Genomic DNA, 26198 nt, shown 5'->3' with positions numbered 1-26198 from the left:
TGTTTACTTTTGTGAAATATGGGACACGTTTATTTAAATTTTCACGTGCCTTTAGAACGATGGATGTTGATTGTTTTTCTTGGAATTAAAAAGGTTTATAATTTAGTTCAGTTTATTGATTTTGTGCTTAACTCTTAATAACAATGTTTTTTTTTTTTTGAAGTGATTTGTTTTGTTAGTTCTTTTAAATATTTGTTTACTTAAATTGTTTAAAGAAAAGTAAATTATCTTCATCTCAAAATCAGCCAAAACTGTTAAATTCTTTATTATTTATATTATTATTACTTCCACTTAAAATAAAAGTCAATAGTGGGTGTTTTTTCCTCCCAGGTTAATCACTTACTTACACTTAGTATTTTAAACTAGAGTTTTAGATTTTTATTGAAAAATTTTATTAATTTATTTATTTTTAAACATATTTGTATATGTTATGAGTTTATCTGTTCACACTGCTAGTTTTTGCACATAATAAGTTTTAAGTGATTGTGATTTGTAAGAGTGATTTGCTATTCGCTGACGAGTTTAATTAGTTTATTGAAAAATTTAAAAAATCTCTTCATCTCAAAATTAAATTAAAATATTAAAAAAAAATCGAAATAAATTGGCATACATAGATATTTAAAATTTCAAGTTAATTTCTGCAAATGCATATTTTTTACATAATCACTTTAAATTTGGTATATGTCAAAAAGAAGTTTAACTTGGATACGAATACTGTTAAAATTTGTTCGTAATTGACTTTTTTAATTTGAAATAAGTTTCTTATTTGTTCAAATCAAGCAAATAATTATTTGTTTTATTATTTTGTTTTTTGTGTATAAAAAAAAGCAAAAATTAAAAGTTGCAATTGTGAACTATTTTAAACGAATTCGTTCGAAATTGCTGTTGTGTTATTGTGTTTATTATAGAAAATGACTGGCGTTATTTAAGTTATTATTATTATATTACATTTTTATTTACGTTCGGCCAGCGCGATATAGTACATTACACTATATTATATAACGTATCTTTAAAAAAAAAGAATCTTAATTCCCTTTCATAGTTTCAAATCCAATCTTTTAGCTCACTTTAAAACTGGCCTATCTATAGCCCGAGATTTTAAGTTTTTTTAGAAACTGTAGTCGAATCTATTTGCTTCTAAGTTATGGTTTTCAGTTATAAGTTTGTTTGAAATAACTGTCAACGGACTGTTATAAACATCGTCCATCCTCTGCAGAAATCTAGTTTTTAAAGTCTCCCGCCAACTCTTCTCGGACATTTATGGCTATTTTGAGCAGTGTCAAATTTTTCGATTCGAATCTATTTTTCTTGGCGTGAAGTAGCAAAATTACCACCCCCTCTGAGTTTTTACGACTACCTCGGTCAAAAGTATTACATCACATTTTTGGAAATCGAAAATGTTCCATCTTAACACGCGTTTGGCAGAGATTCCATAAAAACCGAACTTTTCTTTATGGCCCCATAGACCCTTGCTGCGGAAAAGGGGAATCAAATGGTTATAAAAAGCTAACTTCTTGTTGCAGTTTGTTTGGGAAACCACGCTGCGGATCTCTATTCTCTTTCTCTATGGGGTGGGGGTTCTGTGATGGTGTGGGGTTTTGAGATCGTAAAAACGCGTACTTTGATATGTAGCTTCTTGTATCAAACACGGTAAATAAGTCTGCAGAATCTATTCGCCCCCAGAGTTCTGAAATTCATATGAAATATAAAGAGTTCTCTATTTTTCATTTAAATACATACAGGAAGGTTCTAGAATTTTCAATATGTGCAGGGTGAACCCATAAACAAGAAATGCGGCTGTTTTATGTAATATTTTGTGTTACTTAAGTTTTGTACTTTGGAAAGCAGATACTTGAAGTTTGGAGTTGCTCAATATATATGGAAGAGGAAACATTTTCCTGAGGAATATTTTACTTTGAGTTCGATACTTTAATGTTCGAAAAATACAATCTTTCTTTCCATTTGAAAGTGAAAGGTTACTTATAAAATGCAAACTATAGTTATAAAAATGAAAAAAATTGTGCGGAGTTGGATCAAAATTTTGTATTCTGAATATCTAAATGTATGGGGGAAGGATTGGGATTGATTAGTTCTTATTTCGATATCTTAACTACAAATCACTGTATAAATATATATAAATTTTTTTTTATTTATTTGCAAAAATATTTTTATATTTTTTTTAATTTGGCTCAATACTAACTAAATCTTTGAGTTATTTATTTCATAAAACTATGTTGCGGAACTAATAAAATTTTTTAAACAAAGCTTTAAATCGGTTTGACATACTGACTTGATTGCTCTATTATTGAAGAATTGTATTTGTTTCTACGATTGTCTTATTCCTTTAACGCAAAACTTGTTAATTCGTTAGAATTCAATTACGAATTTGGTCCGATACTTATAGCCTGTTCATGTCGATAAAATGAGAAAATTTAACATATAAAGGTGATAATATATAGGGGATATATATATATATATATAATATGTTTTTGTTTTTTTCCTCGGCGTATCAAAATGCATACATAATATGGTACGATTACTTCTCTACTCTGTAATCTTGCCACAATTTCTTTGCATTTTGATCTTTTTCTTTTTAGTATTTAAAATTTTATGGTTTATTTCGGGTTTATCTGAATTTTCTTTTCTCTATATTTTAAATTTAAGATTAATAGTGTAGGTAAAACTGAATTTGCCGTGACGTCTTTCTCCCGAAGTATATGCTCTTCTTAAGATGTTTGAATAGTGCTAGAGTAACTCGCGTTGTCTTCGTGTAAAATAAAGTGCTCTTCAACTCGGCTATTTGCATTTTATATACTCCTTCCTTATTGCTGCAAGTCTTTTGAATAAAAATCACTCTATCCATTCCCCAAACTGTAGATGTGTATATATTTTTTAATGTTTTTTTTTAAAAGAAGAAAAAAAGGGAATAAACTACAGTGAAGCGGCATTTTGGCGAAGAGTGTGCAAAGTCGTTATGGCCATCCATAACATTTTTATATTTATTTTAGCACCCATCCAGAGCACTGCAGAAAAGGAGTAGAAAGCTGGTCCAGCATGGCGCGAAATGAATGCCTTCAGATATAAATATAAAAAGCTTCTCCGTCTCGCCAACATATCGAGAGAAATGCCGTGTTTATTATACTAGACCCCATCAACAGGATGGCACCCTCGCAATTTTATGAGCCCACTGTCTATGTCTTTGTTCTTCTTTTTTGGCGGGGTTTGCCTGGCGGGAATCGCCCCTTTTCGCGACCCCGTACGTGCCTGGTTTTGTAATAAAACCTCTCATGCAAACTGGCGTTTTTTGTAGATGTTATCATTTTATTGATTAACATTCTACAAAACGTTACCTTGTTATTGAGGTGTAGTAAAAAACTGACAATTAATCGCGGTGATATCGATAATTATGCGGTTATACCCGGGGAAGTTTTAAATATTTCCATGATACATAGCTGTCATTCTATCCTGATTTCAGAGACCTGCATCATTCTAGTGATTTTGTCCGTTTGTCAAGTTCATCCATAAGGACTATTCTCGATATTCAAATACATTTACAACGATTTAAGATCAAATATGAAAGATAATTTAGATTCAATTCTTTATTAAGATTAATTAAATGACGAACTAAGATTAATTAAATAAACAAGAAATTAAACTGGAGAAGAACTTTCGTCGGTATTGAAATGCATTTATAACGATTTAGGATGAAATAAGAAAGATAATTCATTAGATTCAATTTTATTAAGATTAATTAAATAAATCAACTGTTGTATTTTCTGTGCGAGTTGATATTTTATTATTTTTGCCTATTTTTATAATAAAAATTTCAGTTTAAAATCTGGAAAGCGAACTTGCACATAAGTATATAGTAAAATTGCTAGAGCAGATAGAAAGAAAATATATTTTAGGAACGCTTCTAAGTGATTCTAGCACTATTTTTCCTTTAAAGATTATTATTATTATTTTTTATTTGTTTTGGTTTAAAAATTCATTAAGTAAATAACGTAAAATAAAAAATTTTTAAAACTTATTTCTTTTTTATTGTCTCAAAGATAACTAAGATTTTCCAATCAGATTCATTTTTAAAACTTAATGTCAAATTTTACTCTATGAAAGTTTTTATTTATCTTTTAACTAACTTAAAAATTTTCATTTCTTCTAATTATTACAAGAATAACGTAACCCTTTGTATTTATCGTAACGAGTTTTTTCCCTTCTATATATTGAAAGAAAGGTAGCAAAACTGATTTCCTCCCAAATTTCGATCGCCAATATTGAAATAGTCTAGCGGCAACCCTTTCTCTGAGAGAGAAATAAAAGCTCAGTCACGCTGCATTAATTTTGGCGCATGGTCGTCATTATGGTCGCTCCCCCGTTATTAATTGTACCCATTCACAATAGACCAGATCACTCGAGTCCCGTTTTAATGTCTTCTGTCGTCCTCCCACCACCTCTTACGCCATCTTTTTTTTTCTTTCTCTCCTATCTTCTCTCTTTATTTTCATAATGCAGTTGTTTCTTCCTCTTACAGCTTTCGTTTTTGACTTGATGAATTTATATCGTTTGCTAAATCGACTTTATGCTTTGTGATATATATTATCGTTTGCACTTCATTTAATTTGCTCCAAAGTTTTTTTTTTTCTTCTCCTTTTTATGTCATCTTTAATTGCATGAAAACGGAACATTTCTCGTTTCGGCTTTTAATTTGTATTTATTGATTGTAATTAATTATTTCCTAATTTATTATTTTTTTCGAGAATGGTATTAAATGTAATTATTTTATATCTTGTTAATCGGTATGCATTTTATTTTGTTTTTAACGACTAAGACATGTAAAAACTAAGATTTAATGTGCAGATAAAATTTTATGTTCATGTTTTCATATATTATATATTGAAAAAAAGGTTCTAATTAAAAACTTTAAAAAAAAAATTCTTAAATTCTCAAATTTTTTATAACCTGCAAACGAATGTATTACCATCTTTACTCCAACTGACTTATACTTTTCTTTAAATCTTATATTAAAAATGTGTTAAAAAGTGGGGGGGGGGGACTTAAAAACTAGTTTTCTGCATTTTCTAATTTCGCCGTAATTAGTGCATTTTTGAAAGCTTCTATTTTAATGCATGTTTCACTATTTAAAAGAATTATTGCTCTGATTTTGAAAGGACAAATTTTTGCATCAGTGAGTTATCTAATACAAAATACTAGCAAAAAATATCGTAGTTTTTGATGATTCGCAGTTGAACAGTACTTTATTTAGAATTTGATTAATTGTCAGAATAATGTATTTTATTTGTACTTTTTCGCACTTTAATATTAAAAATTCATACTCACAGCAATGTTCGGAGCAAATTTTGTTTTAAATAAAGTTTAGATTATTTATTCTGAACTTTAAAACTGGATTACTTTTTAAACCACTTGACTGAAAACCCACAATCAAGATTTTATTTACTTAAAAATGTTTTCAAGGTTATTGAAAAAAGAAAACTTTATCAAAATTGATAAAAACGTAAGCAATCTGTCTGGTGTCGCGTGCCTCCTCCAGAAATCAATCAAAAACACTGTCTTTAGCAGTTTACATATTTACACTGCCATTGAAAGAAGTTCTATTGGCAGTATTAAGCAATTTGCATGAAAATATTTGTGTTTTTGTTATCGCTGCAGCCAGTTTAGATGCATTTTATCACTTTGAAGAAATATTTGCATTGGCATTATTTTATTGTAGATTACCAAGTTATCAAAAGATAATTTAAAATGGAATTAAATCTGGTTGTTTTAAAGTTTGTGTGTGTATATATATATATAACTTTTTTTGCGTACCTCTTTTAATAGATATAAAATCGTCTCCACTTTAAAAATCGTTGATTGCTTAGTTAAATTCATTTTATAAATAATAAAAATAGCATGCTTTAATATCTAATCTAAAAGACTTGATGTACTTGAATCACTCAAACTCATATCTGTTATTTTTTACAGAGATGGCGGAAGCCGATGTATCATTTCATCCCTCTGCTGATTACCGCCGCCGCCTCAATTCAGAAGCAGCCTCTCAGCCCTTGCCCGATCTTCTGCTGCACGCTTCTCCCCGGAGGAGTAGATCTGCCTCAGTAAACCTGCCTCCTGATCATGCTGTACTGCGAGACATTGGCAGGTCCCTGCGGAGGATTAGTGATGATTTTCAGACAAGGCTATCTGGACAACAGGTTAGTTCATCAAATATTCACTTTTATCTTTCAAGAATTTTTCTTTTAATTGTTCGAAATAGTTCCCTTAAAACATCTAATTGTCGTTGCAAGCATTTGAAAATGCATCAGATCCTTATTACTTGCTTGTTATATAAATTTCAGAATTTAGTCGTAACGAAAACAATTTTTAAACAAATTCGTGTATAATTTGTTATCGTTTAATGAATTGTTTTTCCATTAAGGAATAAATCATATTTTTAATGAATTTTTGAGGTCTACTTTTGAATATCGTTTGCTTTAAAAATCGTTTGCTTTTTGAATATCGTTTGCTTTTTATCGTTTGCTAAAAAAAAAAATTCTTTAAATAGAAAAATCTTGGTACTTTTCGTTTAGCTGGGCGCAAATAAATTCAACTATTTTTTTTTTTTTTTAAATTCATTTAAAATAGAATTTTGCTTAAAAAAAAAAAAAAAAAAAAAAAAAAAAAAAGAAGAAAAGAACTAGTTGAATTTACTTGAGCCCGGCTAACCGAAAGTACCTACTTATTAAATGTTTTTAAAGTAAATAATTTGATTTACTAAGAGAAAGTTAGCTTTTTGTTATCTGTTGTAAAACAGGCTATATATTCGGCTGTCAATAACAAATTCTTTAATTGCATTAACTGTTGAAGTGATGCTTCTATTTACCCTTTTTTATGTTTGAAGGGATATGTGCTTCAACTGCACCCCTGAGATATTCCCATTCCCCCAATACTCATTCGATGTGGCCATTAAATGCGGCTGACAAGATAAATGTCAGCCCATTCCGGATCGCCATCTATCGCTCAGAAACATAAGTACAAGCAACTGCTGCTGAAAGGGATCTTTTTTCATTGAATTACTTCTGTCTTTTTCAGGATCCTTGATTGAAATCCTAGGCTCGCCTTTTTAATAGCTGTTAGAATGTATTTTTTTATTCTCATTTTCTCTTTAGACGGGGTTTTTCAAATCGTAAAAATTCTAAAGATTCTGAAAAATTATTCTATTGACTCTGTTTCTTCGAGTCTTTTAAATTGTTATGGCACAAGACAATATTGTTTCTTTATGGATGTGTATCTACTACATGTTCTGTTTTGAAATGGAAGCTATTTAAATGTAAAGCAATTCTCGGTGTTCTGAATGTGAAATGGATTTTCGCGTAAATGACTTCAATTCCATTTCTTTAAATCCATATTCTTCACTGAGACATTTATTTCAATAGGATTTAATTTTTCGGCGTCTGAGGAAATATTGCATATTTTTAAAGAAGAAAATACATAAGAAATTCAGCCTTTGAAAAAAAATAGAAAATATATGTATATATTTTCATGCCCTAAATTTTTTTTTTGCTTGTTTAAATAAATTATTAAATATTTAAGTGTAACTTTAAAGTTGCAGTTGTAAGAATTTTTTTCTTTCTTTTTTTTCCTACCATTTTTAAAAATATTGGAACGTTTATATTGTCATTGTTAAACCAGCGTAAAGATAATAAAGATATAAAATTTCAACTTTTAAAATTTAAATTGGCTACTGAAAAAAAATAAAGATGCAATAAGATTCTATTTTTAAAAAAAAAAAAAAAAAAAAAAAAAAAAAAAAAATAACTAGAGAAAAATAGACTTCATCAAGATGTATGTGTTTTGACTATTAATGTTTTCGAAGTTACAATTTCGGCTTAATCATTTTACCTTAGGCGATATGCTGCGATTATTTGAGATTGTCTTGATTGTTTTAACTGAACTAAACCGCAAGTTTTACCTTCATTTAAACTGTTATGGTATAGGTAGATAAAACGTCTTAAGAATAGTAAATATAACTTCTTGGTTCAGTCACGAGCTTTTGCGGTTTTAAAAAAACAAAAATGAACTACTCGAGAGCATGAAGATAATCCATAAAGTAAAGTGCCTGTAACCAGATGAGTCAACGACCGGTTTTATCACAAAAGTTTTTGAATATTATGAGTCGTATTTTTAGATCTTCTCAATTTCTGACTAATCCATTGTTTTAGAATCGTCCCTTTCCTTCATTTAGTGACATCTGTCATATTTTCTGTGCACTACGCACACGATTTATTTACTGTCACGTGATGCCATCATTAATTGGCAGACGATTTCTTTTGTTGTTCGTTCGCGAAGTTAAGTGGAAGGTCAAATGTGTATACAAATAGCTTGATTAAGCGAATTTTATGCCATTAATGTCTGTTAAATTTTTCTTAATAATGTCCCCCGAACTTCAATTAGTTTTATTCCATTGAATATGGATACGACTAATTTTTCCGTCTGTCTTATTCTGGGTCTATTTATGATGTTAATTTCTAAGTAAATTTTCATTTTAAAATGAGATATTTACTTCTTCGAGAAACAGCGGAAATCCAGACGATTTGACATTGAAACTGATATTTCCGCGGAATTTATTTTTTCGGGTTTGTTCTAACCATTATTGCAATTTTTTTCCCGAAAATATATGTCTCGTGAGAAAAATGAATAAATTAATAAAAATAAGAATAGTTAAAAAAAAAATTTTAAAAAATGAAAGAATAAATTAAATAAAAAAATTAAGTTTGCTTTCCATCAAAAGAAGACTTATTTTTGCTATTTTGTTTACGGCTAAACTCGCCTCTTAACGAAAAAAACAAAATTTTTTATTTATTATTATTTTTTTTTAATTAAACAACCAGTAATTTTACCTTTTTTTTGTGTTTTGACAAATTTAAATTTAAAAGTGCGAAACTTGACTTAAATACCGTTTGATTATGTTGCCTCGAATACGAAATATTTTATTTTGACACAATTTATCTAGTTCCGAGTTTTGTACCATTTAATTAATCAATTTCTTTATGAGATAGTGGAATATATCATAAAAAAAAAAATAGAAGTGAGATTTAAAGGTTAAAAAATTAATGAAACGGTCCGTCAAAGCTCAAAACTTGACAAAACAGGGGGTGTAATTAAATAGTTTTAAACCAAATGAAATGAAGTTATTTTTTTTAACGCTGATAGTTAATAAAGGTGAGGCGTAGAAATTTTTTTCTCTGACTTTTCATTGACATCTTAATGTTCTGAATATGTATGGTCTTTGTGCTTAAATTGTTGATGTTGTAAACTTAATCAAATATTTAGAATAACAAAATTAGTAATTTTTTTTTTTTTTAATATTTTAAAGTAAAAGTAAAATTTCAATAAAGTTGACAATAAATCGCAATTTTTCAGACAGTTAGATTATTAAAACTCAGACTTATATCTTCAAAATTGTCTAAGGACTATTTATGGTGACAGTTTTAGAATAATTTATGGAGGGTGCACGAATTTCCTTTGATGTTCAACGGTCCATTCTACCTGTATCCGCTTCCTTCCGTTTGACAAGTTATCCTCTTTAGATTAAAAAATGAGGGGTGGGGAAGGAGACCTGGAAGTATTCCTTGTGACTCATACTCCAATTCCGTTGAGGTAGGTAGCCCGTACCTGCCGAAGACTACCGACCGGAAGTTCGTGATTATGTTTATCAAGTTCTTTGGTAAATCATCGGCATCCCCCAAAAACCGAGTCATCGAACATTCGGAGCTATTTTCTCTTTTTGTTCTTTTTCTCGATTCGGTGGAGTGTGGATGAGTTGCTGCCATAACACCTGCTGACCTTTTACCTCAGTTATTAAAGAGAGAAAGTGTGGATTTGCTTGGATGATTCAGAACTTGTAGGTGACTAATCGTTCGAAGTGGCTGAAACCGTTCTGGTTCAAATAATCGTCACCTCCCTCCGTCTCTAGCTATCGTTGTTGTCTGTCTAATTTTCATTTTAAAGGAGATCTTTGGTTTTGCTCGATTGCCGCTTTCAAACAATCATTTTGAAACTAAGATGCATCGGGCATCTAATGACACAGATACGTCAGTGATTTATTTTTTTAACTCATTTATTTTTTTGTAGTTTATATTGAAATGGTTTCTTGTTCTGGACGTGCTTTTTTTTAGTCGTGTAGATTTTATTGCTTTCGCAAATGTTAATTTAATTTACTAATCTGTCATTGCCTGCATCGTTGCCTTGTCTTATGAGGGAGTTGCAAGCCAGATCACGTTTTGCCATCGGTCACGTTAGGTATGTCTTATATGCATAAGTACAGAAGATTTTTAGCATTTACACACGGTGAAGGATTGCTTAGGCATCTTCCGAGTCTATTTTAAACCTTTGCACTCCGATGTATCGTCTCTGGGGCACTATTAACTTTAACCCCCTTAAATTAAAAAAATTTATACCTTAATCATTACCAACAACATTATTTTAAGAGTTTTAAAAGTTCTGTATTATGTATTTTAAATAATTTTGTGTTCAAACAGAATGTTAAAGTACTCAGAATTGCAAAGGGTTAAACTGTATTGGTTTTAAGTAGGGCAAGGATCAAAATTTCTTCCATTTTTAGACTTTCTCAAAGTTCATGGACTTATGAAATTAATCTTGTTGGGTTAGACCACTTGAGGATTACTTCTACAGTAACATCTACTGAATTTACTTTCCTGGTACTTTTGCTTGATTTTTCCAGCTTCTTCGGATTTAATCAAAAGTTCTTTTCGTTTTTGTATATTTTAGAAACTTTGCTTTTAAGGTACCAACGGAAATAGTTTTTTTTTTTCTTAATCCGGTTATCGTTTACTTGAGAATTTAAGTGGTAAGGAAACTAAATAGTGGTCGGTGCAATTTTTTTTTAATGAGTTTTAATCTTTCTATTTCATTATTGCTTTATGGCGAATAGTTTATAAAATGAACAAAAATATTTGCAGCTAATTTAAGTTCGTAACTATGAATTCAATCTACTATAACTATATAATAGCTATATAATATAGCTATTGCATTCTGTCAGCCTTCATTGATTATAAAAAATCTCTATAAGTTCTTTTCAGTGAATTTATTTACTTACTGTGCAAGAGTGACTTAATGCTTCTGTCATCTCGTAAAAATCGGATTTTTTTTCCAGTTCGTGCAGGAAGCTATTAGATTATTCATTTTGAATTTCTTTTATAAATTATCAAACTTAATTAACGTGATTTATAGTTTTTATGTTGGAAAATGTAACTTTTTTATTTAGTTTCATGCAAAAAAGCTAAATTGGCTTCTGAAACGTTCAATTTTTGAAAGGGAAGAAAATTAAAGTACGCGGTTATAGTTGTTGTTAAAGTTTCACAATCGAATTAAATTTCTCCCATCTGCAAAATGATTTTTTTTTTTAATTTTTAGCTTGTCTTTAACTTTGCCAAACTCAATTCGATAATGATTCATTATTTTTTATTTATTTGTCTGAAATATTAGAGGTAAACTTGAGATTGTTAATAATTGAGATGAACCTATACCCAACGTCCTTCATGACAGTGACAACCTAAATCGTCTGCGTGTTTTAAAACATTCATTTAGAAAATATATTTTACTAATATATTTTCTTAATATATTAACGTATTTCAAAGTATATTGCGCGTAGAAACATTTTATGAAATGTTTTCACGCGCCCACAAAGTATCTTAATTTGATTATATTATTAATAATAATATATGTAATTACGATTATATTATTAAAATAAAAAAGCATTTATAATTGCTATTTAAAAATGATTAAAGTTGCATAGGGAAATTCATATTTTAAGATAAACATTTATTTGAATGTATAAAACAGGTAACAGATATTTTAAACTTCCAATGTACGTAAAAAAAAATAAAACGAATTTAAAATAAAATGTGCTTGAAAACGTAGAGTTTGATGTATCTTAATACTTGCGGCAATTTTCGTCTTCCAAATTTCTTTACATTTCCGGGACATTGTAAATAAATTTGGGAAGAATAAAAAAATAGTTTTTGTTTTGGTCTACTCAGAAAAACCGCAAATTTGTTGGAAAATCTAAGCCGGATAAAAGAGATTCGGATGGTAACGTTTACCTTTTAAATGGATGCTGTTGTTTTGAGACATTACAAAACGAAACAAGGAAAGAAAAGAACGATGACATGCAGGGAAGGGGAGAAACCGGTTGTTTTCTGCCAGGTGGCTAATGTAAATAAGAGTCAGCTGTTTCATCCCCTTCTTATAGGGAGAAAAGTTCTGGTTTCTTTCTCCTGGTGCAAGGTTGCTCATTCCCCCTCCTCTACTATAATGGATTGTTTTGGTTTCACTTTTTCTCCTAAATTTTGAAGGCACTGCTTATATTTAGTTACTTAATGACTTGAACGCTCATTTGGATAAAGCTGTTTTTCAAAGGCTCTGTCACCACGTGAAAAAACGTTTTCTTTTTCGAATAATATGCTGTTTTCATTGCTAATGTGGGTTTAGCAATATGACTGTTATAAAGTCAAGTGATCTTGATCTTTAACTAGTTGTTTCATCTCCATCTCGTGGAGACAAGTTCTGTTGCAAAAGTTTCCCTCCGTGAAGGGGGGGGGGGGAGAACATTACACCAATGTTGACGAAAATGGCGCAAAACGTCATTAGGATGGAATGACATAGTTGTGTGGAAAAGTGCTCGTGATTAAATTTTTTAACATTTTAAACTGTTCCTACATTGCTGCATAATGTTAGCTCGTTGAAATTTGCTAAAAATAATATTTAATTAATTTAATTGGGACAATTTTTAAATTATTTAACTTATTTGTGTGGCCTAAAGTCTTGATAATTCTTTCCGTTTTATTTATTAATTTGAAATCATGTATTACACCGTGGCTTTTTTTTTCGAACCACTTTTGCGAAGAAAAATAAAAAGAAGTCATAGTTTAAGTGTCTTATACTTGAAGCAAATCTATAACTTTTAACTATTTATACCATTTTGCCATAGAGAATTATCTGGACTTAAGAAAGGCCAAATAACTAAAATGATTTAAAAGTTATTAAACTTTTTTAAAAATCGCCAATGTTTTGCGACATTTTTCCACCTTGACATAAATTATCAAAATCAATGCCTTTTTTTTTTTTTTTTTTTTTTTTTTTTCATTTTTTTAAAATCCCAGTTAATGCAGCATTGGAGTAAGTTCTAAAATATTAAAAAATCAGACCACAAACGCTTTTCATTTTCTCAAAACAGCGACTTTTCTCCAAATTGACGTTTTGCGCCTTTTTCAGAATATACATAAAGGATTCTGGCTGAAGATAGGCCAAGCTTGACCGAATAAGCATGTGCAACTGTTGCAATCTTACAGCAGATTTGCAAAAAAGCCTCATTTCATGCGACTATACACTTCGAAAAACAGCTTTAAAGCGGCGAATTGCCATTGAGGAGGGTAAAAGTTCTGCCATCTATGCAGATTATTAACAGAAAATGTGTGGGAGGAGTTAGGTTCGAAGTCCAGTCTAGTGACCTGCCTATGTCGCCTGGGGTACCTATTATTGAGGGGGAGGGGGCGCCCATGTGTCGCAGGACAAGTGAGACTCTTGATTGCAGTTGGGGAAGAAACAAGACCCTCTTTTGTCTTTCCATGAAGTGGTGCCCATATTACATGTTGACATCTGTTGGAGACAGTGTTCCTAATCATTTTCAGACACTTTTCTTTCACTGCTTTTCTTATCTCTGTAATTTAGGATATGGAAAACAGTGATTGTTCCACATTTGGTTTTATTTTGTCTCATTTTAATGGTACTTTTTAGAGGAGCATCCAAAATACTTAATTGTTTACTTTTCCATGATTTATTTATCACGACTCTTTATTTTCTTTCTTCTTAAGAGGTCTTTACTCTCGCCATCTTGGATTTCTGACTAAATTTTTGATTGGCATTTTCTCGATTTTTTATTTATTTATTTATTTTTTGATGATAGTGTCTTTGACAACAATATACCTTTCGGAGCTGTGGTGGCTTAGGGCAGTGTTTCCCAAACTTATGACTTTTGTGTACCCTTTCTAAATTTTTCGCAGTAAAAAAATGAATGGATTTTTTACTATAAAAAATTGCTCAAAAGTTAAAAATCACAACTGGCTGTTGATGCCACTCATTATTAACTGTTAACTCTGCAAAAAATAGCCAATAGAAAAATACATCATCGTAAATTTTCATGGCTAGTATTGTTTTTAAATAAAATTTTGTGAAATTTTTGTTTGTTGCAAGATATTTCGTATAAGAACGCGTACCCCCGCTAAACTGTTCCCGTACCCTTAGGGGTACGCGTACCACACTGTGGGAAACACTGGCTTAGGGGATAGAGCGTCCGCCTCCCAATGAGGTGAACCGGGTTTAATCCAGCAATGGCTGGTCGATACGACTTCCGCACCGGCTCGCACCGACCACAGTGCCAGCGTAAAATATCCTCAGAGATAGACAGACGGTTCATGGATTAAAATCCCATTGCCGTCAGGCTAACCAGAGATGTTTTCGTGGGTTTCCTCTCCATGGTAACGCAAATACAGGTTAGTTCCATTAAAGAGCCCTCGACGAAGACGTATTCCTCCTAATACTTGATCCAGGAGTTTCCCTTCTTTCTGGTTTGGGTTCAAAATTACACGGCTACGGAGTTTAACTTTGGACCATGGCCTTGAAAATTACATGTATCGTAATATACTGCCGAATTGAGTAAATATCCACCATCAGTTTATTTGTGAAAAAATAAGTAAATAAAAAGAAATGAAAATATGATCAGCCCCTTATAATTCAAGATAATATGAATCTGCCCCTTATAATTCAAGAGTCTCAAATCAGAACCCATAAAAAAAAAAAGAAGACATTTTTGGTTACTGAAATTGTATGTTCTAATTTCTACGAAAGTATAGTCTGCACAAATTAATTCTCGTGTGTAAATTCGATCCCTTGAGTCCATAAAAGTCAAGGTCAATGTTTTTTCTTCTCCACTGCAACATAATCGCACTGTAACGTCTTTTTTTTCTTTTTTTCTTTTTTCTTTTAAATGCGAGAACTGAAATAATTTGAAAGTAAAATAAGTGATTGATCAATTTTAAATCTATATAAAGGATCGTGATATTGTTTGAATTCAATATAAAAATGTACTTAATCATTCTGAAGAAATGTTTATTATTTATAGCTTAATGTCGACAAAAATAAAGTGTTGCACCCGTTACTTTAAATATGTATAGATCAAAACAATAGATAAAAGCAGCCAATTTAAATAGGATTAAATTGTAATGATAATTAAACTCAATATTTTGGAGATAATTGATAGTTTTCGAAATGTAAGTAGTTTATTTTGCATAAATGATTATAATTACTTCGAAATAGCCGCACAATATTTTCTTTTTTTGAAAAATTTTTCTTTGGTGGCATCTTATCGTTTTATTTCACTTTAAAGCAATTGTCGCTTTATAAATAATATTTATTTCTCTTATTTTCTTTATTTTTTATCGTTAGTCAGTCACGATCTGACAACCTTTTCAATCACTTATAGTGAGCAATACATGAGTAATACTTAGATGAACGAATCAAAAGTTACGTCAATGACTGTAAGCAAGTTATTGACGTAAATGACCCCGAAACAGTTGAAATATTTTTTTTTAAATTTTTTTTCCTACTTTGTTTTTACTCTTCCCTTTGCTCAAAAAGTAAACACCTGGTTAGCTCTACATAACGTATACAAAAAGTGTGCACGGTTACAGCTAGCGCATGACTCACCTATGACTGTTTTGGATGCTCAATCCTCCAAGGTTGCCCTCTACAGGTGGGGGAGTCGTCGGCGAAAATTCCCACGGTCGCAGTTTTTCTTTTTAACTGCTATAAATTCAGTGGACTCCCCCACCTGGAAGTTGAGAGATCTCTAGTTTTGTGTTCCTCCACTATATCACCATTCTTTTTATCCTCTTTTGAAAGATGTATTAGGGGAGGGGGATTGTCTCGAAAGAGGGGAGGTTAGATGGCAACACCTGCCTTTTTCGGTTAAGGTAAAGCATCTCTGAGGGTTTATTTCTGCATTATTTCGGTTACAGTAGCTCTGCATTGTAACAGAATCTTATTAACTTTTTTTTCTTTTTCGCTCCCTGTGTTCGAGAATTAATGGAACGTTCTTATTAAATTTCAATGACCGTTTAAACGGTTATCATTATTATATCGTCGCTTTTTTGTATTATCTATACTGTGGGAAAATTATTAAATCTTCGGAAATAATCGTTTGATATGATGCAGTAGGATATATATAAGTAATTGTTCTACACTCCTCGCTAGCATTAATGGAATCGTACTTAATTTAATCTTATGGTAATTTTTTTTTCTTCATTTATTTAAGAAGATTTAAGATGACTTCATCTCTCCAGTAGATAAGTTTTTCATAAATATGAAATCATTTATTTGGTTTTAAAAATAAACATAAATATCTTCAATTTCAATTTGCAAAAGAAGTATCATGTAAAAAATTAAGAAAAATATCATTGAAAAATATTAAAAATAAATAATATTAATTAAATAATTTTGTTAATGATTATTGTGAATTGTTTAAATTTGTTTTGTATTAATGAAATGTATAATACTAATTATTGTTGTATTTAATTAAATGTGTATTATAAATTTTTTCTTTATCCTCCGATAATCAATTAACTTCATTAGGGGAAACGGATGTAATTAAATATTCAAAAATTAAAAAGTTATTGATATTTTTAATAATAAATTACGTTGATCATAAAAATTCTCAATTGTTGCTTAAGAGGGTTCTTCTTTCTTAAAATAACTTTATAATAAAATTCTTGTTTTATTAAAAAAAAAAAGATAAAAAGTAGAAAGTTCATTATTTTTTTATCATTAACGATTGAAGGGGCTTGAAGACAAACAATGATAAGTCACACTTTGAAAATGCTCATGAAAATGCGAGGTTTTTTGATGTAGACATGTATGTATCAATATATATGTTAGTACATATCTATCGTATTACATACATGTTAAATGTGGATGTTCCTAATACTTAAAGTATTTGTCTGGAAACAATACAAAGCATTTAAATGAAGAAATCTGAAAAAGGTGTCTTATCACTATATTGCTCTTATCTGCCCGAAGTCCATTCATGTGTTAGCTTTTAAGATAAAGGTTTTTAAATAATTATATATATATTTTTTATTGCTGCTATTAAATTTTTTTCTCACATGCTATTCTCAATCGATACTACGCATTCTAAACAAAAATGTAAATAAAATAAAATAAAATAAAGTTCATAAAAAGAAATTGAATTGGTTAGTTTAAATTGTATTCGTTGTGTATAGCAATCTTATTCTGTGATCGTTTTGAAATGAATAGATTTTCCAGCGTTACATTACCTAATAATATTCCACTATTTAATAACATTCCACTTTATTTTGCGTGTCAATAAATGTTATTAAAAAATACTGCACTTTCTCACGGCTTTCCTGCTCTGATTATGGTTAAATATCAAAAGCATCGTTCGTAAAATGGGGAATACATAAAATTTTGATGGGGAGACGAGGGGAAAAATAACATTGTTTCCTGAAACACCTGATTCAACGCTATTGTTAACACCATTTCTATTATAAAGAAAGCTACCTTTGGTATTGTAAACGGTAAATTGGGTTGCAACGGTTTATCGGTATTCGCTTTAGTACCTATTTTAATAAAGAAATTTATGGTGTTTTTTTTTATCATAGGGGCTTGATTATTGTAAGTATATGCATGGATTGTGAGTAACTTTAGTACAAAATTCAAGAGTTATTTATTTTTATTCAGTAAGCGTTGCAATTCGCGTATTTTTCTTTTATTCCATTTATTTTAAAATTTTCAAACAAACTACCAAAAAAAATTGTTTTTTTTTATAGTTTTTTTATTTTTATTTTTTTTTTTAATTTTTAAAATTTAAATAAATCAGTCTTTGTTGAAAATCATTTTCCACACGAATTTAATTTTATTTCATTAATGATAAAAATGCGAATTTGTCTCATATTTAGAAAAAAATTTACTATCTCAGTTTTATTAGTTGAAGGACTATCTTATTACTAATAAATTAATTTCAATTTTTATTATGTGTTTTAAAAGTCAATGAAATGATATAATCTGAACAAAAAAAATGCTTCGAATGATTTTTTTTTTTTTTTTTGCATTTTAACTATCTAGCACTAATTGTACTGACTCGTAGGCACTTGCATCCTAACTATTTTCTTTGCACTTGAAATGTATACACTTGCTTCATAAATAAATATATAGAGCATTCGAGCACTCGAATTTAAACTCCCATTCTCAAGACTTGAATGAAGAAAACAAAACAGATTTGATAAACAAAGTTGCCAACGAAAAAATTAAAAAAACTGATTAAATACCGACAAATGTTTTTTTTTTTTTTTTTTTTTGCGGAGATGTTAAAGGTATTCGATGCCCCAAGCGAAAGAAATATTGCATTTAATTTAATGTTTTCATAATTGATTTATACGTTAAAAGATATGCATTAATCGAGCTTCAGAAATAAGTGTCACTAAGAGGCGACTCAAATACCAATTTTTCTCTATCTTGTAGTGTAATCAAACGCGTGACATGTGCAGTTTATCTTGCTGCCACAGAAAAAATAAACTGAAATTAATCGTTTGTAATTTTTAATGGAGTATCGTTTGAGAGTTAAGAGGGAAAAAATGGCGATAGTTCTTTCAAGTGAACTTATCAATGGGTAAGCTATACTTAAAAACAGAATAACTGCATATCCGCGTCTTCAACCCCCCCCCCCCCTGATTTTTCCCTTTCTTGATCAAATAAACACTTTCCTTTTTTTTTCTTTTTTTTTTTCCTGAGTGAAGACATGGACGTTTAATAAATGACATAATCGCGTTTCACCATCAAAACATCTTGAGTGACAACCGTAACGATGGAATGAAAAAAATATATTTATATATCAAGAAAAATAAGTGCTAGAGAAATGAGAAAAAGATGTTCTGAAACAATTTTTTTTTAATACTGACATTTAATATATTTATTTGTCAATCCGTATCTCCTTTCGAAGTTTAGTTCGCTCATGCATTACATGCTCTATCCATTATTTTTTAGATTTTAAACCTATTTTTTTAAGAAAAAGAAGAAAAAAAGATATTTTTTCAAATTACTTAAATTTTTTAACTGTTCTCGTATATATGTTACCGTGAATGACTACCGAAATCAAGAGAATGTCGACTTTCACCGGTGAATGTCAACAATCACATAGTCGCTTTGGTGAATGTCCGAAATATTTGTTATATCCGATTCGATATTAATTTATTCGTTGATATTATATTTATTCGATATTTTAATATCTGCGGAGGATAGATTGGGATAAACATCAGAGTTCGGAGTACTGGTTAAATTTTGTTAAGCAGTGGCACTGATCCTTAAAAAAACATCAGTGTAGGGTATACCAGACAGTGGCACTGACCTTTAATAAAAACATTGATGTAGAAGAGTTCGTGGGTTCGATCCCGCCGGCCGAAGACTCCCCTGTAGTAAATTGTGTCTGATACACGTTAAATCTGTCGAGTCGCTAAGTTCTCCATGTTCCCATAACAAATCAATACCTCTGGTGGTACTGATCCAGGAGTTTCCTTGTCTTCTAGATTGGTTCAAAATTACAAGGCTACGGAGTTGAACATTAGTAGTAGTAAACCCAAAAAAAATTGGGTCTACTGTTCAACGACGGCTTTGGCACTTAACTAGACCTATAATATATATTTCGGACATTTACCAAAACAACCAGAAATTTCGGTCATTCAGAGTAACATATACATTGATGCAAGCGTGGTATTTTTATAAGACAGAAGATAGTTGAAGGTAGCGAGTATGCTTTTAAATCTAGCCCATGAATAGCTAGTGCCCCTTGTAGTATATCTTTTTTTTTCTTGTCAAAATATATTTAGGGATAAGCTTTAACCTCTTTATCGAAAGTCCTTCAAAAATAAAGAACTTTCAATAGTTTTTTTGTCGAAATATCTCGTCATTAGCGTTTAATGAAAATTCTTGAACATTTCATTTCTTGTGTGTGGTTTAAGATTTAAATAAAATAAATGTTTGTAATTTTAGTAACTATTGAATTTTATCGAATGACTGATATATTTTTTTCTTTTTTAGCAATCAAATAATGACAGATCATCTTTCAACAATAACCGGCCAGTATTTAAATTCTTCAAAAAATTCTAGACTGATAGTGTGTGTGATCCCATTGACTGATATTCTCTTCATAAAACATATTTTTCATGCAATCATTGAGGTATTAAAACATTTGTATTTTCGCTCTACACAAGTTTTGCGAACCGAAACTGAAGAAAGAAATGGTTCATCAGTGGAAAAGAAATTAAGAAGAAAAAATGAAAAAAACTGTTACAATTAAGTCTGTTATAATTGTTTAAACTGAAGAAAATATGTTAGAGAACTTCGGATATTCTGTTATTGTATTTGCTATTAATTATATAAGTTTTTGTAATGTTTTATATTATCATTATAGTTCCAATTATTAAAATTTATTGTATTGATTTAACCATTTGTAACATTTTCTTTAAAGAAATAATTTTTCAATATTTGTTGTGTTTTTCAATTGTTTTTGATAAGTTGGAGAAAAAAAGTGTAATCCCATGTTTTAATATAATTAAAGCGAGGATGACCTACGGTTTCTTCTTTTATCTGAGCAAAACTGCCTAGATTTTCTTTTTTCTTAATGGCAATACTTAAATTTCAATTTATATTTGCATAGTGTTTGTTAATTTACTTTACTTCATCTAATTTTAATATGAAAAGAAAAATTCAGCATTTTGAATATATATTTGTTGGAAACTTAAATCATTATCTTTCGTCGATCTCTAAATTTTATTCTAAATCAATTTTTTTTTCTTTCTCACGACCAAAGTATTTACTTGCCAAAGAGATTTCATTTGAATACACACATTTTGTTGCTCAATTTTTGTTCCCTTCTTTCACTGCCAAAATATCTCACTTCAATTAATAAGTACCTTTTGTTAAAATGAGTTGTAACAACGACTTAAACATTACTAACTACATCCTCTTAATAATAATTAGGACTAAGAATTCTTAACAATTTTACGGAAATTTAATGATTGTAATAAAATAATGACGTTTTTCTGTGTATGTTTAGTTGTTAACCTTAATAAAACCTATAAAAATTGCTGTAAGTACAGTGGAGTCTCTCTATAACGAAATCAATTGAAAAATTCGCTTTAGAGAAAATTTCCTTATACGGCGGTTATAGATTTGTGCAACCATCCATTTAAGTAAACGTTACAGAATGTTTAGTCGGTGTTATAAGTTAAAAAATGTTTATAAATTTATTAAAATCATTACTTTTTATTGTAATAATAGAATAAATGTTCAGAAGTTAAGACAGCTCATCAATTAAAAGAAATTTTCACATTTTAAGAGCTAAAAATAAAGTCTAGCTTTGCTCTATATTTTTCATGGGAATATAATAATACATATATTATAGTTGTTAGTCTACTTCAAACGAGCAAGTTACTTAATATGTTTATTTTCCTATTCTCTTTTAATGTTCAAACAAACTTCAGAATTTCATCGAAAATGATAAAAAATTGTAAAATACTTCGAAATTCGTTGTATGGAAACACCCAATTCGAAGAATATTGTGAATTTATTTTACGTTCTGGATAAAAATGTCAGATAGAGACATTTGCTTAGAGAGATTTCGATGTAGGGAGACTCTACTGTATATTTTTGCATAATTTTTTTTGACTAGTAAAATAATTGACGAGTAAAATAAATTTTTGATAGTAATTTTTTTTTCTTTGGAAAATGCATTTTCTTTATTCATTGGTAGTTTTTATTTATTTATTTATCATCTGGCATCATTATAATATAGATTTGTATTATCTGTATATTTTCATTAATATATGTGTGGCCTCTTTTATTAACCAAAGCTAAATATAATCATTTATTTTTATAATACAAATAACAGTACAGCTTGTGCATGGGTTTTGTTATTGCTTATGCTTTTAGTTAAATTATAGATTTTGCTTTAATAATTTATTATATTCCCAATAAAAAAAAATCATTTTGATTAAAATTATCATTATTTACTTTGAAGTTTATTATAACATATTAACCATTTTAATAACATTGATCTTTTTATAAAAAAAAAATTATTAGGAGTTCTTAATAATTTTGCTCTCTTAACTTTTTCAATATAGGCAATTTGATTGTAGGAATTATTATTTTATTATTGATTAAAATTCTGGTTATTTGATTTTTGCTGTTTTAATTGACTTTTTTAAAACAAGTAGTTGTGACTAATTTCTGCTAAAAATACTTTTAAACCTTTCCAACTCTTTTTAATAAATATTATACAAAATATTTGTTTATGTTTTATACTTGAGTATGCTCAATTTTTTAAGTACTGCTTTGCTCATTTTTTTACGAAATATTTTTATGCTTTTAGTACTGATTGCTTGATTTATTTTTGTATATTTTTTCACTATATAGCCCTTCAATATATTAAAAAATATTAGCCCTTTAAAAAAGATGAAAAATTATTTCTAGTTAAAGAAGTTCCAATTCTAAATGTAAGGATATACTTACCACACGAATAATAATATAATAGAAAAATTATAAATAAAAAAAAGAGGGAAATTCAAAAATAGGGTGTTATAATTATACTTTATAGGGTTAAATTAAGATAAACTGCTATCGTCATTAAGTTCACTGCTATCTCAGTTTTTCGGATTAGTTTTTGTTCTGTTAGTTTTAAATTTGTATTTTGGTGGTATTATCATCACATATGACTAGCGATTCTTTACTTAATTTATTCGAACAAGTTCTTATACTTTACCTTAATTTTTATAATGCATAATCGATATCCCGATTCTAACAATTTTAAGATGTTGGATTTTTAAAAAATTCATTTGGCGATATTTGGCTCGATATTTCACTCATTTCATCGTAAACATCTGTTGCTGGAAAGGTGTTGTGAATATTGCAAGCAATCAAAACTGCCTTTTATCATATAAATGTTAGCACATTTGCTAACTTCTTGGTCACAAAGCCCAAGAAACGCACAATGTTTCTACAATCAACAAAAAAAAAATACTTTTTATACCATATATAAAGTGAAAATTTTCTGAAATGAAGCAAATAACTGTAGTGGTAGATAAAATAAAAAAAAATTTCAGCTCCTACTCATACACTGATAGAATAATAGTTCTGATCCTATCCACGCCCTGATTGCCTTTGTAAGATTGCTGCCATATGTTATATGTTCCTGATTCAAATTGTAAATAGTCTTTAACTATTTTATTTCGTTTTTTTATTTGCTATTTTTCATATTTAATCCAGAAACCTTACTAATCTAGAAATTTTTTTCTATTCACTTGTGTTTGTGCCTTTTGCCTCATGCTTGTCCATTTGCTATTGTTGTGAAAAGTTTGCAATAATTCTTTGTAATTCATTTTACACTATATATATATATTATATACATTTGTATATATTTTTGGGTCTGGAAACATGACTGTGAACTTTGATCTCAGCATTGTGATAATCGTAACTGTGTTTATAGTCAAAGATTTCCAAACTTTTTATATTTTTTGTGTGCATTTTGTTACGTTTAAGCAGGAAAATAATTATTGATTTGAATTCACTTATTTTTATATTTATTGCTCATTTATACAAATAAGTGATAAGATTTATACAGCGGATATATCATAAGTATTCGTTATAACAATTAAAATGCTGAATTTTAGCAATAAAGAAAAATGGCGAGTTACTCTAGATCATTTTTATGAATGATTCGCCTCCAGGTTTATTTGCATTGATTGAAATCGAACTTTTTTTTAAAAAAAATAATAATAATTAATTCTACATTTATTAGAATGTGTGAACGAGATTACTTAAATTTAATAAATTAAAGGTAGCAATTTTGTCACAAATATTTTTCAAATGCTATATATTAAAAAAAAGAAGTTACTATTTGCGAAAACGTTAAAAAATTATCACTGAACAATTAATTCATGTCATATTATCTTCGTAAACATAAAATAAATTGAATTCCATTTGTATTTTTTTATTGCTTGTAATTTAAAAAATTAACATGCCAATAGCATCATTATGTTTTCCAATATTTGTGTATTAAAATACTTCTTACTTGTATTTGCTTGTAAAAATTGTAGCATACGATTGGCTTAATCTCCCATTTTCACCTCTGGTGGTAATATTTCGCCAATTAAATGACGTACGATTGCTGAAAATCTTTTAGCCAATCAACGAACTGGATCTCTCTACAATTTGGCGAAAGTTATCACCCGATGTGAGAATCAAGATAATAAATTAGATTTTCTGGCCTAGCGGTTGAAAGTAATGTTGAGTATTAAGCTCATATATCTGGTATATATGCTGTATTAATTACTTTTAACCATGATTTCGGTTTATCTGAAATGTTTTATCAGATAATGTAAATTTTTGTAAATACTAAGAAAAAAATTTTAGCGCCGTGTAGTTTTTTCCCTTTTCCGCTAGGCTCGTAACTTTGCTGTGTAAATACCACTATTTTTTCATTGTTCTCTGTGATGGTTTTTTTTTTTTATACATAGCCTTTGATATAAATATATGTATATATACATACAATATCTGATAAGTATTGGATTCTGGATGTATTCGAAAATATTTTTGTGCTGCTGTATAGAGAAAAAAAAATTAAACTGTTCTGAATAATGTTAAACGGATTTTATATTTCTTCGGATATGAAAGTGTATGTGAATTGATAAAAATAAAATTATTCGTTTTTGCAATTTGTTGTGGTCATTCTTATTTTTATTTATTTATTTATTTTTTATTATTGGAGAGGGAGGGATTTAATACTTTATGAAAACTATAATTACAATATTCATAATGTGTGTGGTCCGCGACAGGAAGTCTGGAGTCAGTTTATAATTTTTACGTGACGTCATATTTAATAATAAATTTACTCCAATATTTTGAATGGTTCTATCGGAAAAAGAAACTACAATAAAAATGTTAAAATCTTTTAAGAATAATAAATTTTTTCGATTTTTAGAAACTTGGGGGAACATTTTAACTGAATCTGGTTCGATCGTTCTACTTAAAATGCACCCACATCAAATTCTCAATATCTAAATAAATATTTTGTAAGAATTCTTTATTTTAATGAGAAAGTTATGAAAAAATGTTTTGAATGAATGTTGAAAAATGTATATTAAAATGAAAACTTCGTTTTCAAAATATTTTAAGTCGGCACAAAATCTTGTGTTTATAATAAATCGAGAAATAAAGAATATCTCAATTCTTTTAAGAGTAAAACCGTTTAAACTCTGTTTTCGAACGATGTTACAATATCATCTTAGCAATCTCAAAAAACTCCCAAGTCTGACCCAATCTGAAAGCATTAGATGCACACATCGCAAGCCTATTTTTGTATGTTATATGGCGTTGAACAATTTACCCAATATTGGGTTTACGACTATCAAAGTTCAACTCGGTAGCTTAGTCATTTTTAACCCAAACCCTGAACACAAGGGAGGTCCTATATCAAGCACTGAACCAAACTGCCATCGCGGAGGTCTGTTGATGAAACTAACCTGCGTTTGTGTTACCTCCCGCAATTAGCACAGGGCAAGGGGGTTCTAACCCATCATCTGTCTACCACAGAAAATATTTTATGTCAGTACTTGTTGGTGTGAACCGGAAGCAGAATTCATATCGACCGACCATCGCTGGGATTCGAACCTGGGTACCTCATTGGGAGGAGAGAGCTTTATCCCCTAAGCCAGTGGTCTCCAAACCGCGGACTTGTACCAGTCTGTGGAGTAAATGGTACCAGGCTGCCCAAATAACATTAAATTATTTCTATTTTATTTACTGTGGCTCATTTTTGTCAGATTTATTCGACTTCCCATGTACGGGAAACTGACCGGGAGCTGAGAGATACCACATAAAGCAGCGCCAATACCGCGCATGTAACTGTATTTTATTTTAAAGGCATGTTTAAATACAATTACTATTAGTAAATCGAAACATTCTAAAATAAAAACCTTGGATAAAAACAATCAACGTCTACCCCTCCCTCAACGGTCAGCAGTAAAATTATGAAATGTTGACCGGTCCTCGACGATAAATAG

General features: G+C 29.6%; 1 protein-coding gene across 1 annotated transcript in view; it reads left to right on the top strand.

Annotated features, from left to right (window-relative positions):
* Positions 1-24851, top strand: part of LOC107456506 (uncharacterized) — a 75466-nt gene extending 50615 nt beyond the window's left edge. Inside the window, exons 3-4 of the mRNA XM_016074380.4 lie at positions 5980-6206; positions 20179-24851. Of these exons, the coding sequence (XP_015929866.2) occupies positions 5980-6206; positions 20179-20247 (296 nt within the window). The 3' untranslated portion in view covers positions 20248-24851. The remainder of the gene's footprint in view (positions 1-5979; positions 6207-20178) is intronic.
* The last annotated feature ends 1347 nt before the right edge of the window (positions 24852-26198 follow it).

This window comes from Parasteatoda tepidariorum, chromosome 3, assembly GCF_982258835.1.
Source record: "Parasteatoda tepidariorum strain Cologne lab strain chromosome 3, Ptep-v5.0, whole genome shotgun sequence".
Lineage (NCBI taxonomy): Eukaryota > Metazoa > Arthropoda > Arachnida > Araneae > Theridiidae > Parasteatoda > Parasteatoda tepidariorum.
The sequence above is the reverse complement of the archived record's forward strand: the minus strand, read 5'-3'. Positions and strand labels throughout refer to the sequence as shown.